General features: G+C 38.4%; 1 protein-coding gene across 51 annotated transcripts in view; it reads right to left on the reverse strand.

Moving 5' to 3' along the window:
- The window catches only part of Mlip (muscular LMNA-interacting protein), a 265,581-nt gene that overhangs the window by 54,809 nt on the left and 187,371 nt on the right, over nt 1–23,401 (reverse strand). For all 51 annotated transcript variants that reach the window (XM_087563714.1, XM_087563705.1, XM_087563712.1 and 48 more), the window contains 2 exons: nt 20,003–20,047; nt 11,199–11,327 (listed from right to left, as the gene is read on the reverse strand). In XM_087563714.1, coding sequence (XP_087419840.1) covers nt 11,199–11,327; nt 20,003–20,047 — 174 coding nt within the window. The remainder of the gene's footprint in view (nt 1–11,198; nt 11,328–20,002; nt 20,048–23,401) is intronic.

The raw sequence follows: 23,401 nt of genomic DNA on the forward strand, positions 1-23,401 counted from the left end.
CAAAGGAGCCAAAACCATCCAATGGAAAAAAGATAGCATTTTCAGCAAATGGTGCTGGTTCAACTGGAGGGCAACATGTAGAAGAATGCAGATCGATCCATGCTTATCACCCTGTACAAAGCTTAAGTCCAAGTGGATCAAGGACTTCCACATCAAACCAGACACACTCAAACTAATAGAAGAAAAACTAGGGAAGCATCTGGAACACATGGGCACTGGAAAAAATTTCCTGAACAAAACACCAATGGCTTATGCTCTAAGATCAAGAATCGACAAATGGGATCTCATAAAACTGCAAAGCTTCTGTAAGGCAAAGGACACTGTGGTTAGGACAAAACGGCAACCAACAGATTGGGAAAAGATATTTACCAATCCTACAACAGATAGAGGCCTTATATCCAAAATATACAAAGAACTCAAGAAGTTAGACCGCAGGGAGACAAATAACCCTATTAAAAAATGGGGTTCAGAGCTAAACAAAGAATTCACAGCTGAGGAATGCCGAATGGCTGAGAAACACCTAAAGAAATGTTCAACATCTTTAGTCATAAGGGAAATGCAAATCAAAACAACCCTGAGATTTCACCTCACACCAGTGAGAATGGCTAAGATCAAAAACTCAGGTGACAGCAGATGCTGGCGAGGATGTGGAGAAAGAGGAACACTCCTCCATTGTTGGTGGGATTGCAGACTGGTAAAACCATTCTGGAAATCAGTCTGGAGGTTCCTCAGAAAATTGGACATTGAACTGCCTGAGGATCCAGCTATACCTCTCTTGGGCATATACCCAAAAGATGCCTCAACATATAAAAGAGACACGTGCTCCACTATGTTCATCGCAGCCTTATTTATAATAGCCAGAAACTGGAAAGAACCCAGATGCCCTTCAACAGAGGAATGGATACAATTCCTCTGTTGTGGTACATCTACACAATGGAATATTACTCAGCTATCAAAAACAACGAGTTTATGAAATTCGTAGGCAAATGGTTGGAACTGGAAAATATCATCCTGAGTGAGCTAACCCAATCACAGAAAGACATACATGGTATGCACTCATTTATAAGTGGCTATTAGCCCAAATGCTTGAATTACCCTAGATCCCTAGAACAAACGAAACTCAAGACGGATGATCAAAATGTGAATGCTTCACTCCTTCTTTAAATGAGGAAAAAGAATACCCTTGGCAGGGAAGGGAGAGGCAAAGATTAAAACAGAGACTGAAGGAACACCCATTCAGAGCCTGCCCCACAGGTGGCCCATACATATACAGCCACCCAATTGGACAAGATGGATGAAGCAAAGAAGTGCAGACCGACAGGAGCCGGATGTAGATCGCTCCTGAGAGACACAGCCAGAATACAGCAAATACAGAGGCGATTGCCAGCAGCAAACCACTGAACTGAGAATAGGTCCCCCGTTGAAGGAATCAGAGAAAGAACTGGAAGAGCTTGAAGGGCCTGAGACCCCAAAAGTACAACAATGTCAAGCAACCAGAGCTTCCAGGGACTAAGCCACTACCTAAATACTATACATGGACTGACCCTGGACTCTGACCCCATAGGTAGCAATGAATATCCTAGTAAGAGCACCAGTGGAAGGGGAAGCCCTGGGTCCTGCTAAGACTGAACCCCCAGTGAACTAGACTATGGGGGGAGGGTGGCAATGGGGGGAGGGTTGGGAGGGGGACACCCATAAGGAAGGGGAGGGGGGAGGGGTATGTTTGCCCGGAAACCGGGAAAGGGAATAACACTTGAAATGTATATAAGAAATACTCAAGTTAATAAAAAAAATAAAAATATCTAAATATAAAAAAAATAATTACAACCTAATTCTCAAGAATAGACTTCAGATCACAGTGTTTCAAACGTATGGTGTCTGGCAATGGGTTTGTATGAAGATGGTTGAGGCAGGAACTCACCCGAACAGATGGAGAAAACAGTTCCTAAGCACAGCAACAGAAGAGTGTTAAGATGCCTTGTCTTTCACATTTCTCTGTTTGTGCTTTATTTCGCATTCTTACATTGTACATATGGACATATTTTCAGAAATTCAGATTGAAAAATGAGAGGGTACCTTATTTTGAAAGCTTCTTTGGGGGGTTGGGGATTTAGCTCAGTGGTAGAGCGCTTACCTAGGAAGCGCAAGGCCCTGGGTTCGGTCCCCAGCTCCAAAAAAAAGAACCAAAAAAAAAAAAAAAAAAAAAAAAAAGAAAGCTTCTTTGGCCGCTCAAAATGGAAAGGAGGTGTACTCACTGATTTCTCAGGAGGAAGTCAATCTCCTTCCAAAATTATAATGATTTTGAAAGAAAATTATAATAGTAGATATATTAAAATTGTACTCCTTTAAAGAACTTCCAGAACTGCTTGACCATATCCATTTCATTTAATTATGGCAACATTATTCACAACAACCAAGATAAGGAAGCAGCTTAAGAGCCTGTCAATAAAGAGTAGATTTTTAAAATGTGAAATTTAAGCCATGAAATATTAGGAAGCCTTATCCAAGGGAATCTTGCCACTCTCAACAACACGGGTGACTCTAAAAGATATTATTTCAGGTGAAATGAGTCAACCACAAAAGGATAAATATTGCACATCTTACATAAAAATATGTAAGAACCCAAGAACAGAAACAGAGTGGAACAATGTTGTTTAATAGTGCAGGGCAGGGAAGGTAGGAAGACGGTGTCAACCTCTAGAAAAGTAGGTGCTGAAATAGGTGGTTCCCTAATGGTGAGGTTGTTTAGGGCAGTTTAGGAAGTGTGGCTTTGCTAAAGGAAAATGACATGTGGTAGGGCAGTTTTAAGAATTTCTTGTTTTCATTACACTTCTCATAAACTCTGTCTTTCTGCTTCATGTTCGCTGTTGAAGACGTGATCTCTAAGCTTCCTATTCCATGCCCAAGGCTTGCTGCCATCCCTCCCCACCATAATGGACTGTTAGCACTTAAGAACCATAAGCCAAAATAAATTCTTTAGCTTGCCCTTTTTTCATGATGCTTTCTCCCAGCAATGGAAAAGTCACTACACAAAGACTGACAAGAACAAAAGAACAGGGAGGGAGACAGCAATGCTAACTTTACAAACCATAACACCACCATACTGGCAGGAACCACTAGCCTGGCAATTGCATTTCCAAGTTTGTTCTTCCAGCTATTCAAAGAAGCTGAAGATGACCTCCAACTTAATGCTCAGAGTGGTAATGTTAAGGCATTATTTCATCCAAAACATTTAGCTGTGTGTTTGTTTCAAAGTACACTTTTGAGAGTTCATGGCAGAAAAAATATTTGGGAGAAAAACATTCTAGCTTCAAATATCCACAACATTGAATATCAAAATACTTTTAGAAAACGTGATACGTCAGAGTATCAGCGTGCAATTCTAGGCCACAAATAAAATCTTACCAAACACAAATAAGTTGAAATAATTTCATATATTTTATAAGATCATAGCTCAATAAAGTTAAAAGTAATGTCAAGAAAAATTGCAGAAACTACATAAACACATTAAGAATGAATAAATCACCTTTGATCAGAGAAGAAATTAATGAAATATAGCATATATATACATATATGTATATACATATATATGTGGAGAGAGAGAGAGAGAGAGAGAGAGAGAGAGAGAGAGAGAGGAGATCTTTTGGTTACTGCAAAGAAAGAAGTGCCAATATTGTATTTTAAAAGGAGAATAAGTCTTCCTCCAAGGAGAGGGGGAACATAAGTTCTCAATAAAATTTTTACAAACCAAAATCAAGACCACATTAAGAAGATTTTACACCTTGACCAAGTTAGCAACAATCCAGGTATGCAGGATTGGTTCAACACATACAAACCAATGGCCAAAATACAGTACATAGACTTAAAGATAAAAACCACAGGTCCATCTCAGTAGATATAGAAAAGTCCTTTGACAAAAGCCAATATCTTTTCATGATTAAATAAAAAGCTGGGAATAGAAGGGATATACTTGAATGCAATGGCTACAGGCAGCAAAACCCATAGCTACTGTATACTAAATGGTAAAGCAGCAAAGGTGCTTTCCCTAAAATGTAGAACAAGAAAAGGTTGTAACTCTTCTCTTGTTTAACATAGTCTTAAATTCTAAGCTGGAGCAAAGAGACAAAAGAAAAACATAAAAGGTAAAAATAGAAAAGTAAGAAAAATAGGAAAGAAATCCTACTTCCAAATGACATGAGCCAGTCCTTAAAACTTCTTTAAAACTCCAGCAGAAACCATTAGGCCTTAATAAATAGATTTAGCAGGATGCAAAATCAACATATAATTTCAAATACTAAAAGAAAATTTAAGAATATTGACCTGATAACAATGATGAACACAATACCCCAACTAGGAACCATATGTCACAAAGTAAAGCCTCCAGTACTAGAAGTATGTTACAAGGGGGGGCCCATAAATTCCTGGAAATATTGCTGACTATTGTCAGTGTTACTGGTTACCCTCTGCAACCTGATGCCAAGAAACTAATGCTGAAGACATTACTTACTTGTGCTGTCAAGCATGGAGAAATTAATCAGATGCCTGTGGCTATTTTGTTAGGTTTTGTTGTTGTTTGTTTGTTTCATTTTGTTTAGTTTGAGTACTTTCTTTTATTGTTCTTAGTTTGTTTACTTGATTTGATATTTATTTTTGTTTGTCTTTGGTTTAAGGATATTTTTGAGAGAGAGGGAGAAGAGGGGGAGGAGGAGGGAGAAGAGGAGAGGGGAGGAGAGAGGAGGAGAGGGGAGAGGGGAAGAGGAAGAGAGGGGAGGGGAGGGGAGAGGGCAAGGGGGAGGGGAGGGGAGAGGGAAGGGGAGGGGAGAGGACAAGGGGGAGGGGAGGGCAAGGGGGAGGGGAGGGGAGAGGGCGAGGGAGAGAGGGGGGGAATTGGAGGAGGAAGAAGAACATGGAAAATCTAATAAAAAGAAAATTACCATAAAAAACTTTAATCAGGTAGGTAAAGGCCTATAGAATGAAAACATTAAACACTAGAGAAAGAAATTGAAGACAGTAGATGGCAAAGAGCCTTCCCAGATGCAGGCCCTGGCAATGTTAATATTGGAAGTAGCAATAACAAAAGATACCTACATGGTAAAGGCAAAATGCATCAAAGTCTAAGTGATTTTCATGTACTTAGGAAAAAATCCTAAATTCATATGGAAGCAGAAGCCCTTGAGACTCCAAGGCAATCCAAGCAGAAAAGGCGATATTTGAAGTGTCAAAACAGCTGGTTTCAAATTGTATCATTGCCACAGTTTAAAAAAAAATTCTCTTGGCACAAAACAAGGTATATAGGCCACTAAAATACAATAGAGAGAGGAAATAAACCCACACAGCTACCTAATTTGTGTGTATGTGTTATATGTGAGTACGTGTGTTGTACAGGTATACACATGCATATGCCCTCCTCCTAGTTTGAGACAGGCTTTTGTTGTCCAGAGGCTCACACATTAGGTTATGCTGGCTAACCAGTGAGTCCAAGGAATCATGTCTGTTCCCACAGCCCCTACTGGGGTTGGTTACAAGTCTCTGAAAACATACCTGATGTTTAAAATGTGTTTTGCAGTCTTGTGTTGGTGAGACTTGAAGGGTGCATCTTCTGACATGGCTAAGAGACACAGCCTCACAGTAAACTCTGTTCCTCCAGCACTATGCCCACGTTCAATGGTCATCTAAAACATGTCCAGTGAAATTGTGCACAGGAACTGTGCAAAGAGGGAGATAATGGTAGATTCAATCCCATCTTGAGCAAAAGGCATAAATATTCCAAAGTCATGTGATCAGAGCATTCTGCAGTACTAGACATGGGCTGTCTTGACTCCAAGTTCAAGGGGACCCTTTGTCATAGCAACTCCTGGGGAGAGACATTTTCCTACCAACCAGTAAATTCTCTAGTGTTCTAACCTATGAATAGCATCCGTTTGCTACAATAGTCTTTAGTTTTTGAAGTTCTCTTGTTTAATAGTTTCAGGATCAAAACCAAAATGGAGTTTAGAAAATCTATTTTAACAAGGCCCTTATTTAAAATCAGACTGCACTTTCTATGAGAGGTCCTAAATGTGACAATGCTCAAGCCCCTGGAATAGAAATTCAAGAACACCATGGGCTACACAGGTTTCAGAACACATCTATTGAAAGATTTCATGGTGCTATTCTTCCCCTGTTGAATGAGGGTTACCACCAATTACTCCCTAGTAACTAACGCCTTGTACTGTGACAACAGAAGTAGCAACACCGTTTTAGTCTGTCTGCTTAAAAACAAAAACAATTAAAAAGGAAAGTCTCTGGAAGATTCTCATCCCTACATACATCAGGTAAAGTGGTGCAGAAAAAAGTCTCCCTTAGCAACATAAATGCTGGCAACAAAATCTATAGTGCTCTAGGCATGATCTTCCCATTATGACATGAAGACAGGGTCAAGAAAAATTTAATGCCAAGAAGAGTAATGAAAGCATAAATATGAAGTGGGTGTATCTGATTGTATCCTGGATGAGAAATAATATTATTTCAAAGGGGCATTTTTCAAACAAATGCAAATGAGTAAGTTAATTATGTTTATGACAAATTATCTATTACATACATTAACCACTGTATCCATGATAAATTCCTTCTCATATACGCAAAGTGAAGAGAGAAAAGGTGGAGGGAAGGAAAGGGGAAAGGAAAGGAGGAGGGAGGAAGAAATATTCACGGAGATAGCACCATTTGAGAGATGCCAAATCTTTTAAACTAAACCTTTGAAAGTCAGTGTAACACTGAAAGATATTCTGTTTCTCACGCCTTAAAATGGTCCAAGTCATTTAGTCATTTCTACACCTGAAAAGGTTCCTGGAAACATCTTACCTGAAGACAGGAGTCAAAGCTTAGTCATGATAGAAGGGACATTTATGACAGAAGAAACCAAGCCACCTTGATTGAAGTGACTTTTGAAAAAGAGAAGTTGGTAATTTATGACATTCAGTGTAAAAGGAGGCATTGTTCATCTTATCTGTGACAAAAGTATTTGCCTGTTATTTCACCTGGGTGGAGCAAAGAAGGTCATCTGAAGGTCACAGTCAATATATAACTTCATGGATAATTAAATGGCAATCTGAAAGTTTCTCACATCGTCATCCAACAGAGAAATTGAGAGAACAGGGAGACAAGTTGAATGTTTAAAAATATCAAGGGAGGAGGGAACGGGGAATGAGGATGCACGGAGGAAATTTCTCCCATAATGATCCTATTTTGTCTCTGTGTGCTTAGGAAGACATTCTCTAAATCAGTGCTTCTCAATCTTTCTAATGCTGTGACCTTTCAATAGTGTAAAAATATTTGTTCTTTTCTGATGGTCTTAAGCAACTCCTGTAAAAGGGTCATTCAACCTCCTAAGGGTCACAGGTTGAGAACCAATGCTCTAAATGGTCATTTTAACCAAAACACATCCTCTCCTCCACTGCAACAGGTCAGAAGGGAAATGAAATGGAAGAGGAAGGCATGGGAAACACCATTTCTCATAAAGAAAAAGAAAGCGTCTCTGGAAAAATCATATAAAACAATAACAGTCTCCCTGTGTTTCCCACCAGACCTTCACACTGGCTCTTTAAAGCTTTAAGGAGGCAATAACATATCTAATCTCAGGAACTGCATTATTAATATAAAGAGGAAAAGGTGTTTTAAATATTGCCTTGTAAGACTGAATTAAGATATTGTATTTTATATTAGAATGAAAATTTTCAGTAGAGAAGTTACCTTCAGCTAAACGGATAGGTCACATGATTAGCAAGTCATTGTTTCGCACATGCTCACAGGCCATCAAAACAAAGTCACAGCACCTTCATCCCTGCCTCATGCTCACGGCCCAAACAAGCCCAGTAATTATTTCTACCTCCGCCTTTAGTTACCAAAAGGAGCATTCTTCAGAGTATGTGGTCATGACTGCACGTCTGTATAAATCTGTATATTTAGGGTAGAATGTGAAGATGTTTTATAATAATTCAAAAGGATCATAAATTGATACAATAATGGATTTGGAGTGAATTTCAGAAAATCACAAGCTTTATTAAAAAGAGGTTTTTTTTTTAAATCCATCTAATGCACAATGATACTCTCTTCCCTAGAACATTTTGATGTAAAAAAAAATCATTCAATAATAAGACTCAATTACTAGATTTCTCATTTAGTCTCGAACTTTGCTTTTAGTACTGAGAGGCTGTTTGCAGACAACTTGTCAGCTCCTAATCTGCTCACTAGGCTGCCCCGCCGAATCTCTTCGAGCTGCAATACATTCATCTCTGCCTTGTCTCATCAGTTTTAGCATCTGACATTTGGGAACAGCATTTGGAAATCATATTTTATGGCAGTGAAACTGCTAGGGAAAAATTTATGAACTTAGCAATCCCATCCAACATGCCGTGCCACGCAGAACTGCCCCCGGTACAAGGGAGATTAGGGAATGTGAGCCGCTTCAATTTGGCCAGCTGCCTGCCTAAGAAATTGTCTATTACATGGGCGAATGAGAACAACCAAGTTTGGAAACATTCAATTTGCTCTATGGCAGATTGAAAGAGAACAGTAGTGACTGGAGCTGAATGTGAACATCTTCATAAGAAGTTCTAGTGAGGTAGCAATACCAGCATCGTGAGTCATTGGGAACCACTGAGTTTCTAGGTGGACCTAACTATGTACATGTGTGAGCTAACTTTGTACTCTGCTTCACTATAGATTCTGGACATAAAGAACATATAAATGCTGCTCGATGTAGAGAAGTCAGCTTTCCTGACTGTGGACCCAGGATTCTATCAGACTTTGTCCTCTCTTACACTGCCCACATATGAGGCTAGGAGAACCTTAGCATTCACATGTAAGAAGGATGCTAGGTTTCTTTCAGTTCTTGATCTCCTGTAATACCCTAGTAAATCAGATGTCCTACCTTCAAATAAGAATTATGAAAGAATTAATTAATGAAAAAATTAAAGCACAGTTAGGCCTGTAGTCTATGAAATATTTAAAAACACAGACAACATTTTCATGCAATTACCTGGAAATACATAGATGTAAGCTGTAACATAAACACAGCTTTCAACTCGTCTAACTACAAAAGAATGGAGAAAAAGAAAACAGCAATTCTTTCTAATGACAAGAATTTCCTGCACTAGAAATGGAATTCATCATTCCACAGGACAATAAGGGTGATAAATCACAGGCAGATTAACATGACACGCTTCAAGGGAGCTTGCCTGAAGAAAAATTAAGTTTCAAGATTATATAAAAAGTAAAAACCCTTATTTTATAGCAGCTAATCAAATACTGAGGACTATAATGTGCATAGATAATAATTTGCAAAATTTAATTTAACATCTTCAATTTGTTTCCATATAAATACTAGATTATATTCTGATAACATTTTACAATGATTTTCCAACCTAAAAGTTCACATTAATCTTCAAAAATGGTAAGTGTTGTACAAACAATATGGCTTCCTTTTTTTATGTTTTCATTGACAATGAAATCCGGTTTCCTAATTTCTCTTTCTGTAATATATAGAATTAATAATGATAAATTACATATCAGTAAGATTTCCTCCCCCAAATGAAAATAGACTGCCTCTAAATCTCTTTAGAAGTTCAAATTTATATATATATGTATGTATATATATACATATATATATATATATAAAACAGTCTCTCAGAATGAACTTAAATAACTGAAACTATTTTAATCTTCACTTTTCCTTTGTTTCTGATGTGAAACCTCACCGTGCTGTTCAGTCTGGACCTAAAGTCACACACCCAGGGGTTGTCCCACCTCAGCCTCTGAGAAGCTGGAAGCACAGCTAGACACTATTCAGCCATCCCTCATTATATGAATAAAATCAATGGCTATTCATGAGAGTGTGTGCATGAGGAACATTTTCAAGGCTCCATAAAGAGTAGAGCCAGTCAGGGTTCATCAATGATTTAAACTAACCCAAATCTTGGCGTTTAAATTATTAACGAGATGGACTTGATCTTCACAGCTTACTGTACACATTGAGAAACTGAAGTCAGGGGGAGACAATCTTTCTAGGGTCAAAGAGCTCACACAGAGCACAGGAAATATCCCTCACATCTTATGAATACAAACATAGTTTACATTTCAAGAATATTGCTAGCTGTAGTTTTCGAGTTAAGTGTTTAAAGAGGATATTATACTCATATTCTTTTATAAATGTATTTATTACCAAATATAAAATGTGATGAGCTTGTGTGTTCTTACTGTATCCAGTATTTTTTTCTGTTCTACATTCTTGTCCTCTTCATGCTTAAAACTAAGAGAAAAGTACAGCTTGTGCCTATTTCTTGCATTTAATAAGACAAATCAAACTGTACAATTTCTCTCTGGGGGCTAAATGAACTTTTATATACAGTTTAAAGATTTAGCCGGTTTTTATTTTACATACACGAGAGTTGGCCTTGTAACGAGTGGCTGTGCACCACGTGCATGCAGTACACAGGGAGGACAGAGGAGGGCATCAGATCCCTGGAACTAGAGTTATAGACGGTTGCGAGCCACCAGGTGGGTGCTGGAAACTGAACCTGGGTCCCCAGCAGCATCAGTGAGTGCTCCTTACTGCTAAGCCATCTGTCTAGGCCCCGGAGTGTTGCATTATGTGTATGTGTGTTACCATAGTTTCCTACTAGTGTAGAAAGTCCCCGCTGACAGATTTCATTTCTCCTTTCTGCAGCAATCAGAACTTGTAATGCAAACAGAACATGCATTCTTCACACACAGTCACGAGATCAGCACTCTCAAGCTGGAAGGCCTACACACCCCTTCGAGTATTCTACGTTAATAATATATGCATCTGGACAATGGGATTGCTGCTGACTCTAACAAATCTAAAATATCATATATTCTCAAAATAAGCCAAGATATAGTCAGAAATAATAATTCAGCAGTATGTAGCCATCCACACAGCACGCTCATGAGGTCTTGAGATGAACGCTGTAGGTTCCCACACCATACCTACAATGTGAAGACACTGTTTTTGTTTTACTTTTTAGAAAAAACTTTGAGGTACTTCAAAATAACACCCTTAGATACAACTGTCTATTTGTATACACAGTGACCAGCTCCATTATCTGGGAAAGAACCTGTTAAACATATTTTCTTGCACATATGATATTGTTACTTTATACAGGCAATTATATGAAATACTTTCTTATATAGATACTCACCTGCTCAGAAAACAGACCGCTGCTGTCTTCAAGGTATTTACTGAAAGGATTGGGTTCATAAACTTCTTCCTCCTTTTTCAGAAATAGTTTGGATTTTATAGGTACTGGACGAATTACTCCAGGCTTAGTCTTCGTAGAGGAGAAATGTTTTTAAAATAGAGGAGAAAAACACTGTTAAAGTGAGTAAGTGTGATTATTGTTCTTACACAAATGCTCTCACAATCTCCTTTTGTAATTTGAAGTGCTTTAAAACAATAGACAAAACAGCCTAGAAATCAGATTATTTTAAAAATGTAACTAAACTTAAAATCAGTATATGTATATATTATAGTCAATTAGTTCATTGATTATCATAGTCTAAAATTGCAAAACCATACCAAATATGTCCTTATACTCTTTGTTTGATAAATGCTTTTTGAATGCCTGTTCTGTAATATACATTATAGAAATAATAGGATAAAGGACCTTGGAAAGTCCACCCATATTATTATAAACCACACTCATATTATGCATGAAAGAAATAGGTCTAGATGAAAAATATGCTATCCCTACCCAAAATGTGATAGAGAGATCTGCTGCCTTCAATTACTTTATGTCAAAGCAGGGGCTGTGAGATGCTCTTTTTTAATTTAAAAGGCAGATCTTGAGATGAGATGGGATGAGATGAGAAGCTTTCTAAATTGGTGCCCCAAAGAGGAAAGTACTGGGATTGAATGTCAGAACATCCATGAGGCCCAGTTGGGCTTGTCCTGTAGTTCCCTAAGACTGTCCTCTCCTTTGACAGGATCTGATGTACTTTGTATCAGAATAGCCTTGGCTAACACATCTGTCACTAGGAACTCATAAAATTGTAGCCAGTGACAATATAAGAGGGGGTTTACTTCTTGAGGCAACTTCTAAATGTTTCACAACATGTTAAAGCTTGTCACACTATCAAATGTCGTGAAGTGATGGATATGTTTTGAAACCATGCCAAATGAAAATTCAATAAAGAGAAATTGTGCCGCTCTTAGTTTGAGCTTTCTACTGCAATCATTCTTGTCAGCCTCTTTACTCCTGGAAAACTGTAAGTTAACACTGCCTAGTCAATCCTGGTGCGCACAAGTTAAGCCCTAAGGGATTCCATCTATCTTTCTGCTCTATAAAGCACTTGATGTATTTTGAGTCTTGAATAAATGTCTCTCTGCACCACTCTTCCATTGCTATTTCCCTGGTTGTTGTCGGTGTATATGCCAAGTGGGGAAATACAGACTGAGAAAGTGTTTTCCTTCTCCAAGCTGAGAAATAGCTCCAGCTTAAGAAACTGATTCATCTCCAGGGAGAAAAAGTGAGCCAGTAGCATCCAGTTATTTAACACATATGAGGAAAAGTGCTCTCAAGTGCACAGCGTAAGAGCACCTCTCCAGGTCTACAGCCTGGTGTTGAGACCAGGACCCTATGTCGTACAAACATCCTTCTTTTCTGTGAGATGCCCTCCTAATTTCTCCTTCTTCTCTTATCCCTGTACTTTCTTCATGAAACCAAAATAGAAAATCAAAATGACCTTCCAGGCCTGCAAACCAACATGGAACTTTAGGAGTTGAAGCAAGGTGTCAGTATGCAGAGAAAGGAACACTGCCTAATGGAACTGAAATGGCAGAGACTCTCTGTGCTACACAAATATGACTGACTATCTCATTTTCTGTTCATTGCAAATCACTGCAAGCAGATGTTTTGAGTTATATTGGCCTAGAGCCCATCTGACTTGTGACCAACACCTTCAAGGATGAGATCAGAAAAGAGACCATTTGGGACCAGTGAGATGGCTCAGAGAATAAAGGAGGTTGCTGCTAAGCCAGACGACCTGAGTTCAAATCCCAAGACACACATGGTAGAAGGAAACAATGAACAAGTGACGCTCATCAGTTGTCCTTTGTTCTTTAACACACACACACACACACACACAACACACACACAGACACACACACAGAGACACACACAACACACACACAGACACACACACAACACACACACACATACACAGACACACACACAGAAACACACATACACACACAACACACACACATACACATATACACACACAGAAACACACACACAACACACACACTCACACACACAACACACACACATACACAGACACACACACAGACACACACACACACAGACACACACACAGACACACACACACAAAACACACACACAGACACACACACAGACACACAACACACTCACACACAGACACACACACACAACACACTCACACACACACAGACACCCACAGACACACACACACACACACACAGACACACACAACACACTCACACACACACAGACACACACACACAGACACACACAGACACACACACACAGACACACAGACACACACTCACACACAGACACACACAGACACATACACAGACAAACACAGAGACACCCACACTCATACACGCACACTAAAATTTTAACATTATGTAAAAATAGTAAAAAGGAAAGCCATTTTCAGGATGCGAGACATTAAGTGCAATGCCTTTGGTATCGGAGTCAGTTACTAATGCCTCGCATGGCTTCTCTGCCAACCTTTCTGTTCCTTGTTTTCTGTGTGCTTCTTAGATATGGCAGCCTCATTAGTAGATGATTGCTGAGCCTTATTCTCAGTTTCCACTGGACTGTGGAGTTTTCCTACCTTTATTATTGTTATTAAAAACTGCATCTCAGACTTAGTCCTAGGTGTCTGAGTTGTCCCGACCCTTCATTGCTAACTTGGTTTTCACATACTGTGCTTGTTTAAATTGAACATCGCCTCTTTCTTTGTTTTTACTTTGTTTTCTTTGCTTCCTTACTAAGGCTTGATATAGTTACCAATGTTTCATAGCCATGAGTGCAAACCAGAGGGAAGGGGAAAAAACAGGCGCACATTTTCTTGGATACTATTGGTATTCCCCTTCATATGACCGTCATCAGAACTTCCCAACACTCTCACTGTTGGTCCGTTTAAAACTGTAATTATTGTACACAACAAATCAGACTGAGGGTAGCTCTCGCCTCTCATTTCTCTGTTGCACGACTCACAACCAGTTTGAGATCCCTATGGGCCACCTGGGGCTTATAAACCCTCATTCTTCTAGACATCCTGAGCCCTTTGTCCATCCACGTGTGAGTGCTAAAGGTCACATGTTGATTTTTCACAAATATGGAAAGAGTTTTAAGAAAGTCAAAAGTCATTCAGTTAATATGTGAACCTGGTCTGATTTTAATTGCCACTCAACCTAGGATACACAGAGAACAATAGGGAAAGCTTAAAGTCTTTTTAAAAGCACCTGCTTCCCTATAACATCTGATAGTGAAGTCCTCTCATTTTTATTCCATTTAAATTAATTTAATCTCTTCATCTCCACTACCGACCTGCTTTTGAGCCACCACTGCATCATTCTATACCACTGTCTTGTTTTGACTGATCTCCTAAATATTCCTGGAACATTATGGAACCTCATGTTCTCAAGCTTCAAAAGATACGCATATATAAGTACTCTTCTCTCTTAAAACATATGCACAGCTTACCCATCACCCAGTGAATCTAAACGTTACACTGTCTAGTTTTTATCAACAATCCACTCCCAATGCATGATAGCATAATTGGAATAAGGCCATTTCATTTCTGAAATGCAGGTATTACATTATAAAATCTTAGGAAAAAATCCACTTGATAGAGCAAACCTCCTAGGTATTATATCGCTCATCTTTAGCTGTGCACTGTCATAATGATTAGTGCTACATTATATTCCTATTCTCCCTTTCTATTCAGGAATGATACCATGTAATGTTACCACATCAGCTTTGTTTCTATGTCCTCAAATCCATCACCCAATCGTAGTCTCAAAGTACAGGTCAGAAAGCCTCTAATGTGCATGATGCAGCAAGGGCTAGCATGGGCACACACGTGTCTCTTCTGCTAACATGGGCACACAAGGGGCTCTTCCACAGTACTTTCTTTCTGGCCTTCCTAATATGTTTTTCCTCTATGTGAAATGATCATATAATTTAATTTTTTCTCAATATAAATTATAGCACAAAGTAAACTAATTGTTCCATCCAAGAATTTCCCTAGTCCCTTGCCACTCAGAATATGGCCTGCAAACATGTAACTGTGAGCATCTCCTGAGAACACGTTAAACAGGGCAGACCTTAGAGTCATCCTCGATGTACAAATGAGAATCTGCACTGTAAAAGGTTCATAGGTAATTTTGTGCAAAGTAAAAACTGCATAGCACTGAACTAGAACTTCTATCTAATGAGCTACTCAGCTGGAGATGGCTTTGCTATTTCAGACACATTTATTTATAAGGGCCTTTTGTCTGCAATGGAAGAAGATCGGGCTGTTCTTTTTAAATTTCTTGTCTCTGTTTTCTCTTTACTCAAAGTAATCCATTATCCTTGAACATCAAGTAGGAGTTCTCCTGAAGGATTTCCTTAATTTTTGCAAATCTAATTTGCTAAGTCTGTGCACAGACAAATACAAAGAAAATTAGCTGAATCCAATTGGGGACTCCATAAAAGTGAGCTACTGTGAGACCATCTCTGTCCAACAACTAAAACCATCCGCAGAGGACCTCTTAGCACTTTAGAATTACAGAATATCTAGACATTCGACAGATAGACACATATCACTCTGGTTATGCCTGAAAATGAGATTCTGTAATTTTGTGTCTGGAAGAAGTGGGAAAAATTGAAAGAACCTTTTCACACAGCTCATGCCCAGAACACAGAAAAAAAAAACAGAGTGTTAGCTGCTATGGTGAGCTGAGAATTGTTTACTCTAGACGTAAACATTCTGAAGTGCCTCCAGAAGAAAACATCTGTCCCTGAACTCTGAAGCTGCCTCTATCCGAGGCTGCTAGAATCTATTCTGTCAGATGAGATCTAGGCTCTACCAAACAGTAGTATCAATGGAGACGAGTACAGCACAACTCTCAACTGATGCTAATAAAGACATGCCTTTCTAGAAAGAAAGAAAGAAAGAAAGAAAGAAAGAAAGAAAGAAAGAAAGAAAGAAGGGAGGGAGGGAGGGAGGGAGGGAGGGAGGGAGGGAGGGTACAGAGAGTTCACTAGCATGATTTTTTGTGGAGAAGGGATTTGAAAGTTATTAGTCTACGGTTGCTATCTATTTGAATTTACAATCCATCACATGTACATTTCCACTTGAGCACTGCTACTAGTGCACATAAAATTATTTTTTTTCAGATTTGAGAACTTACGATCATAATTCTATGACAGCAAATTGCCGCCTCTGGCTGTAGACCAAAGATGAAGATATCCTGCCAGCAGTGACCTAGCAAGTTTGTTGCCAACATTTTTTGAATGATGGCTTCTACAGCAACATCTTTCCTAAATTAGTGACTTCCACAAATGGGAAGACAGGTTGCCCCTAGCTACGGTAATAAATTATAAGGTGATATGATGCAGAAAGAAAAAAGACATAAAAGGGATCCAGTTTTCAAGTCTGTTATCTCATAGTCGTTTTTGCTTAGTTGGTTGGCTTTGAATCAAAAGATACTCTACAACAGTAGCAAGCAATAGAGTATCGTATAGCAAACACTGTGAACCTGCTAGATACTCAACTGATTGGATGGACCAAAACATGTGTAAAGTAAGTAATTATTACTTGTTTCCATTTGCTTCTATCTTCTCACAATTCAGTAGTTGAGTTTTTCCTTAGAAACTTTGTAGCAAAAAAGTGTATATGAATGAATCCAAAATCTAGAATTTTACATTGTAGACAAAAGAAGCAATATCTAATTTATTTATCTAACAATTCCCTCAATTGGTGAATGGTAGCTGAGTCTAATTCATTAGAACTTACTTGAATCAAATATTTACACTTATTTTACCTTCAGATAAATATTTCAGGTCTCAAGATCTTCTAGTATATGGTAAATCTTCCAAGAATAAAACGAGTTCATTTTTATTCTGTGAAACTACTGAGATGGCCCTCGGTGATTATGAGGGTCCAATGAGGTAAGATGCATGACAGAACTTTGTAAGAAAAAACTAAAGTAAATGAAAGGTAAAATGCATACTTATAAATATAGAATGTGTGCAGAGTGTCAACTGTGAACACCCTAGAAAACTCATGAAAACATCTATTTACTGGGTTTTTACTTTTCAAAGTTTTATAACTTCCATAAGAGTTCTATAAAACCAAATAGTATTCAATAATTATAAAGCACACCATAGCTCAGGAATATAAACAGTGCAGATTGACCAGACTGAACTGTTTTGATAGACAAAAGACAATAGTCTGAGTCACGGCTGAGGAGGCAGACAATGACGAAGTCTACGGTTCCTACGTATGCTGTGTCAAGGAAAACTGGTCAAGGAGAAACCGCCTTTGAGCTGAAAGAAGACTTCAGTTCTACACAAACACCCTTCTAAACAACAAAGACTTACGGGCCCTCAGATAGCTGAGTCATGCCCAGGAGAGCAGGGTACAGCAGCTGGCACTCGGAACCAGAGACAAAGTAACTGCCCGCTCACCGCTCTTCTTTATTCTGTTCCAGTAAGCTGCGTTTACTCTTGTGGCCACGGGGTTTGTTTTCTAAAGCTCTTATGGTCTGCTCTGCAGATTCTGCAGCCCACCCTGACCGATGCTGAGTGATTTGCAGTGGCATGGAATTCCAATCCAAAGGAGCCAGCTGCCGTCTAACCCAGGCTCCCCTCATAAAAGGAACTGAACAAATAAAGAGATCTTATCCATCTCGTTCAAACTAAACTGTTTCCCAAGCAGGGAGAAGAGGAAATATCCATCTTAGTTAATATTGAAATGGTCCAGCTCCAGAACTAGCAAAGCTTCGTCAGAGCTTCAAGCTGAAAGCCAATGTTTTCCATTTCCTCTTGCTCTTTTGTGTGCTACAGGAAGTTGGCTCCAGGGTCCCTCATCTTCTCTGCACCTCTCAATTGCCTCATCACATTTACCAGACAATGCAAAGCTTTCCAATGAGCCAAACCCTAGAGGTGGTCAATGGAGGTAAAAGTTCTCCAGGGGGCCATTTCCCAGTGTACTCTACTCAACAGATGTTTCTTAAGCCCCTGTTGAACTGGTTAAAAATCAACAATAATGGTTCTTTTTGAAAGTCACACAGAAGGTTGAACACTAGTGCTATGATCTTAGATAAAGCATTTAAACTCTTGCAGCCTCTACTTCACTGCCTGTTAATGGTGCCTTTTCATATCTTTTAATAGTCTAAGGCTTTGGGGTACAATAATATCATAATTTTCCACAGGATCATATTGAAAATAGTTTATGGTGCTATATGACCCTCATGAAAATCCCTTCAGGCTTGCACGGTACTTATTACACTTATGCCACTTAGAGGGAGGAGATTTCTTTCCAGTTGTTGATGGTTAATAAGGGGAAAGCTAATATTGTCAATGAGACTCCTAAGAGTCTCCGAAATAGCTTCTCAATCTCAATATTATAACATTTGGATGTTAGAATAAACAATGAGAATGTAGCATACACATACACATGCATGCACACGCACACACACACACACACACACACACACACACACACACACACCCATATTTTCTTACAATTTGAAGTGCTGGGGATTGAACCTGTGTCTTATGAGTGCTAAACAAGTACTTCACCACTCAAATGTACCTCAAATCCAGAATGCAAATATTTTAAAAGCTGAAGTCATGACTTTTTAGAGCTGCATACTTGTAATGACTACAAGCATTAAATAGGCCAGGTTGAAGATTTTAAAAGACTGAATTTGCTATACCACTTAACAGCTTTGATTGTCTCTATTCTTTAAGCCAGGGTCTAATGGGAGTGATTGGAAAGAGGTTATGGGTATCCAAGTTTGGTTCTTAAGTGAGCCTGATAGCTGTGAAATGTAGCCCAAACCAGTCTCAACTTCTGTAGGATCAGCATTTAGCCTGGACCTACTACTGTTCCTTTGCCTCTTCTGAGATTCTGATCTGCCAGGTATGGGTTAAAATGACATGTTCTAGAGGTTAAATCTGTAATGCCCAGTTATAGTCCTTCAAGAGCTCACACCACCAGCCCTCCAAATCACATGCCAAGGTCAATTAGTTGAATTGAAAGCTGATATATATGTAAATATTTAGCTTTCAAAGGCTTTGCTTCCTAAAGAATGTACAAATGTATCAACAATAACCTACTGAAATAATGTTTATCTAGTATTCAAAACCAATTATTGAAATTGATCCATTTGTTTCATTTATTTCTTAATAGAGAGTAACTACATCATTTTAAATAAGTATATAATAACAATGAAAAAGGCCAGGAATTTGAAAGAGCTGGAGGTTGGTACATGGGAAATATTTAAGTAATATTTTAAAATTTTTATGTGCTGATTACTTCTGTCATTCAAAATATACTACTATTGCTTAGCATAGATTTAGACCATTTAGATGCTAACTCTCATGTGTGACTCTCTTTCATCCACACATCCAGAAGTTACCCCATATTATCTTCGTTGATCTCCTTGAACCGTTTGGGATCCTTCTCATCAAGATGTGATCTCTCAAATTCAAATCACATTTTTTTTCTGACTCAGTTCAATCTCTTGTAGCACTATTGTCTAGAGTTAATGGTAGGTACAATCTAGACATTGTCTTGTGTTGTCACCTAACGTGCAGCCACCGTGTGGCTTTACTAAAACAGCAGTAAACTTTGTTAGACACGTCAGCAAACATTATCTCTCCATTCCCGTTCTCCATTTCTTGAGAAATTAGAATGCTCAAAGCAGGTAAATCACTTAGAGCAAGATACATACCAGTTGACTCTCAGATGTTGTAGAGGATGATGACGAAAGATTTGCCTAAAATTATAAACATGATGGTTATTAGTGAAATTAACTATTTAGTAAAAAAAAAAATGTCTGTTCTAAATGTTGTAAGTATTTCACTGGAACAATGCATGGTCATTGTAGGACACTGAAAAATATAAAGGAAATAGAAATGCATTGTATCAAGAAATGGTCCTTTTGAGCAGTGTGGCACATGGCCTTGGCTCTTTAGCTCACAAAGCAGAAAGTATGCTGTTTTTCTTCTTGTCTAATGATCTTTTAAGTATCACCATATGATGCCAATGATTCCTCACCATTAGATAGCATCTTCTGTTTGCTCAGTCCATATTTTATTTAAGCATATCATTATTGTTGATAATCATGTTTACTTACATGAGAATAAAAAACAAGGTGGATTTTTCTCAAAACATATTTATATAAGAGAAAAGCACAACAAGACGCCCCCCATGGCATTAAAGTGGAAATTGCTTTCAAATTTCTTTACAGATCTTGTTAATATTATCTCTTTGTCATTGGTACCTACATTTCAGTCGTTTCACGGGAACTTAATTTTTGTCTTTTTATTAAATTGTATTTAGGTAAGAGTATTAACCTAAGATCGCCCTCTGCATGAGTCTTGCATGTGTGCATAGTGCAGCTGATAGAACACACTTCACTCACCAATTGTCCATTGAATCTTTCAACCTGCTCAGCTGAAACCTAGTGCTCATGATGATGTCTCCCTCCCCAGCACCGCTACAAATGCCAATCTTCTTCTTACTGAAGTAAATACTTCCTTTTCAGATTCTACTTCCACGATTTTTTTCCTGCAATTTTTTTTTGTTTCGTCTGTACTTGCAAAATAATTAAAATAGCCTCAGAATTCCAAGGGAATAGCATTTTTCTTTTTTTTTTTTTCTTTTTTTTTTAATCTTTTTTTTTTTATTAACTTGAGTATTTCTTATATACATTTCGAGTGTTATTCCCTTTCCCAGTCTCCGGGCAAACATCCCCCTCCCCCCTCCCCTTTCTTATCGGTGTTCCCCTCCCCACCCTCCCCCAATTGTCCCCCTCCCCCCAACAGTCCAGTTCACTGGGGGTTCAGTCTTAGCATTTTTCTATCCCATTGGCACTGCCTTCTGTTGTTGCTCTTAAGGTAAGCCATAACTTGGTGATCAGGTCTTTGCAACTAGTCGGTATTCTACATTTTTCTTAAGGGCATTATGTGCCTCGCTGTGATCTTCCTGGAGGCTGGGGATTATAGGGGTGAACCGAACAGAGCAAAGGTAAGGAGATGACGTTGAAGGAAGGCGCTGACGAAGCTTCATTCATGCTGGGTCTGAGTCATCAGCCGTACTGTCTAGGGCTGTAGCTACAAATATCACATTCTTCACAACTACTAAAGTCTATTTTAAAAATTACAGCCACATACAAATCATAGAATTTGGTAAGGAGATAAAATTGTTGATTATTTTGATCAAAGTTCGATTATTTTGATCAAAGTTTGTATAATATATGCACAGATTGGACATCGCATTGTATTCCATGGATATAAAATTAATTGTCAATTAAAGATAAGTATAAATTTTCATAAAATAATGTAGTAGACTTTTAGTAAGTCTACATTTTTAACATCAAAGAAATTCTGTTAGCTGTATTTTCTGGTTGGTTAGTTTGGGTTTGGGGTGTGTTGTTTGTTTGTTTGTTTTCTAGGGTCTCATTAGAGCCTAAGGTGGGTTCAACCTCATGACCTTCCCACTCAGCCTCCAAGTACTGGCAACAGAGTAATGTGCAACCTTGTCCTACTTACAATTAGGTTACAAAACAACCAAGAGTGAAGGACTACAGTGTGACTACCTCTGAAAGACAAATGACTACACAGGACCCCAGCTAACCTAGCCAACCTTGGAGAGACTAATTTGGTTCCTAAAGATGTAATGCCAAAGTCACAAAGTGCCACCAGGCTCCTTAGTCTCTGTCTGGAGTTCCATTTCCTCGGAAGCCATATTGGAGACATTGTAAAGTTGCGTAGGATGATATCCTCAAGTGAATGTAAGACATAGAACTGATTCTGTGCTCCTCTATTCTGTCCTCGTAATGATAGTGGAGCAAAGCTCGATGGTAGCCTCCCTCCTCCCTCAGCCCCTTTCACACACATATGCACTGCAGCAGCACATGTGGACAGGAAAACAAGTAAGTGAGGATAATTGGCAGAGTAGCTTTTCTTGCTTCTGTTGTGTTCAACTCTTCCTATAATTCATCATTCTCTGGCCTCATCCTCTGGAAGCAGATCTGGACCTCACATGGGATTTCAGTTACCCTTTCCCCTAAGATCTATGCCTTCCCTGAACAGCACCTGAGTCACTCCAGCATAGCAACGCCCGCAAGCATAGCAACAAGAAGAATGTGGGAGCTGCGTAAATGAGAGAAGATGACCTTTATTTGAATATCTGTGTATAGAGTGGGAAATATTCTTAATAAGGTTTGACACTTTTTCAATATATTGTGATATTTAGGAATCAATATTCTTCTGCTGTAATGACATTTTCCATCCCATGAGCTCATTAAAATGAGATCTTACCTATAAACTATCATATATTTGATAATGTTGTACCATTTATTTTTATAGAACTTAAAAGTAATTCATGAAATGTAAAAAAAAATTCATGAAATAAGTTATCATCAAATAGAATGTTACTCTAAAGCCAAGGTTTTTTTTTCTTTTTGATAAATTCGTTAGAAGCACAAATATTCTATTTTCTAAGATTGAATTTTATTAAGAGTGCATGCTGTGATTTTTAAATTACATGAGTGAAATAGATTTATACAGGTGATAGTCCATAAAAATAATAAGGGCAGATGTAAAGTGGAGAAAATTTTCCTTCCAAAGACTAAAGACTGAATGAAAACTGAAGCAGTGTTTAATATAAAATTTATTATTTCACATAGAGAACAGAAACTGCCTCAGAATGAATGCTGGGATACATCTCAATGGTAGAACACTGGCCTACCATATACAAGTACCTGGGTTTGATTCCTAGCAATAGAAGAAGACAGGAGAGGACGCTGGTTATTTTATAATAATGAAACACCACATAGGACTCATTGATACTTTAAATGAACTAAAGTTTATCTGCCACTGGCTGTTGTTGCTTAATTTAGCATCTGTTTAATAGTCAGATAAAATACTATTGATAACTGATCTATTCAGTCCTACAAAAGACCTAACACTACATGTTCAATATGTTGTTAGCCCTATTGTGATTCTATTACACTTAAGTTTATCTCAACTAAATTACTTAAAAAAAGCCTTTGCCTCAAGCATACGTTGGGAGAAGCAATAGGAAACCTTTAATTAACCTAAACACATGAGGGGGATTGATCCAG

This window comes from Rattus norvegicus, chromosome 8, assembly GCF_021556685.1.
Source record: "Rattus norvegicus strain SHRSP/BbbUtx chromosome 8, alternate assembly SHRSP_T2T, whole genome shotgun sequence".
Lineage (NCBI taxonomy): Eukaryota > Metazoa > Chordata > Mammalia > Rodentia > Muridae > Rattus > Rattus norvegicus.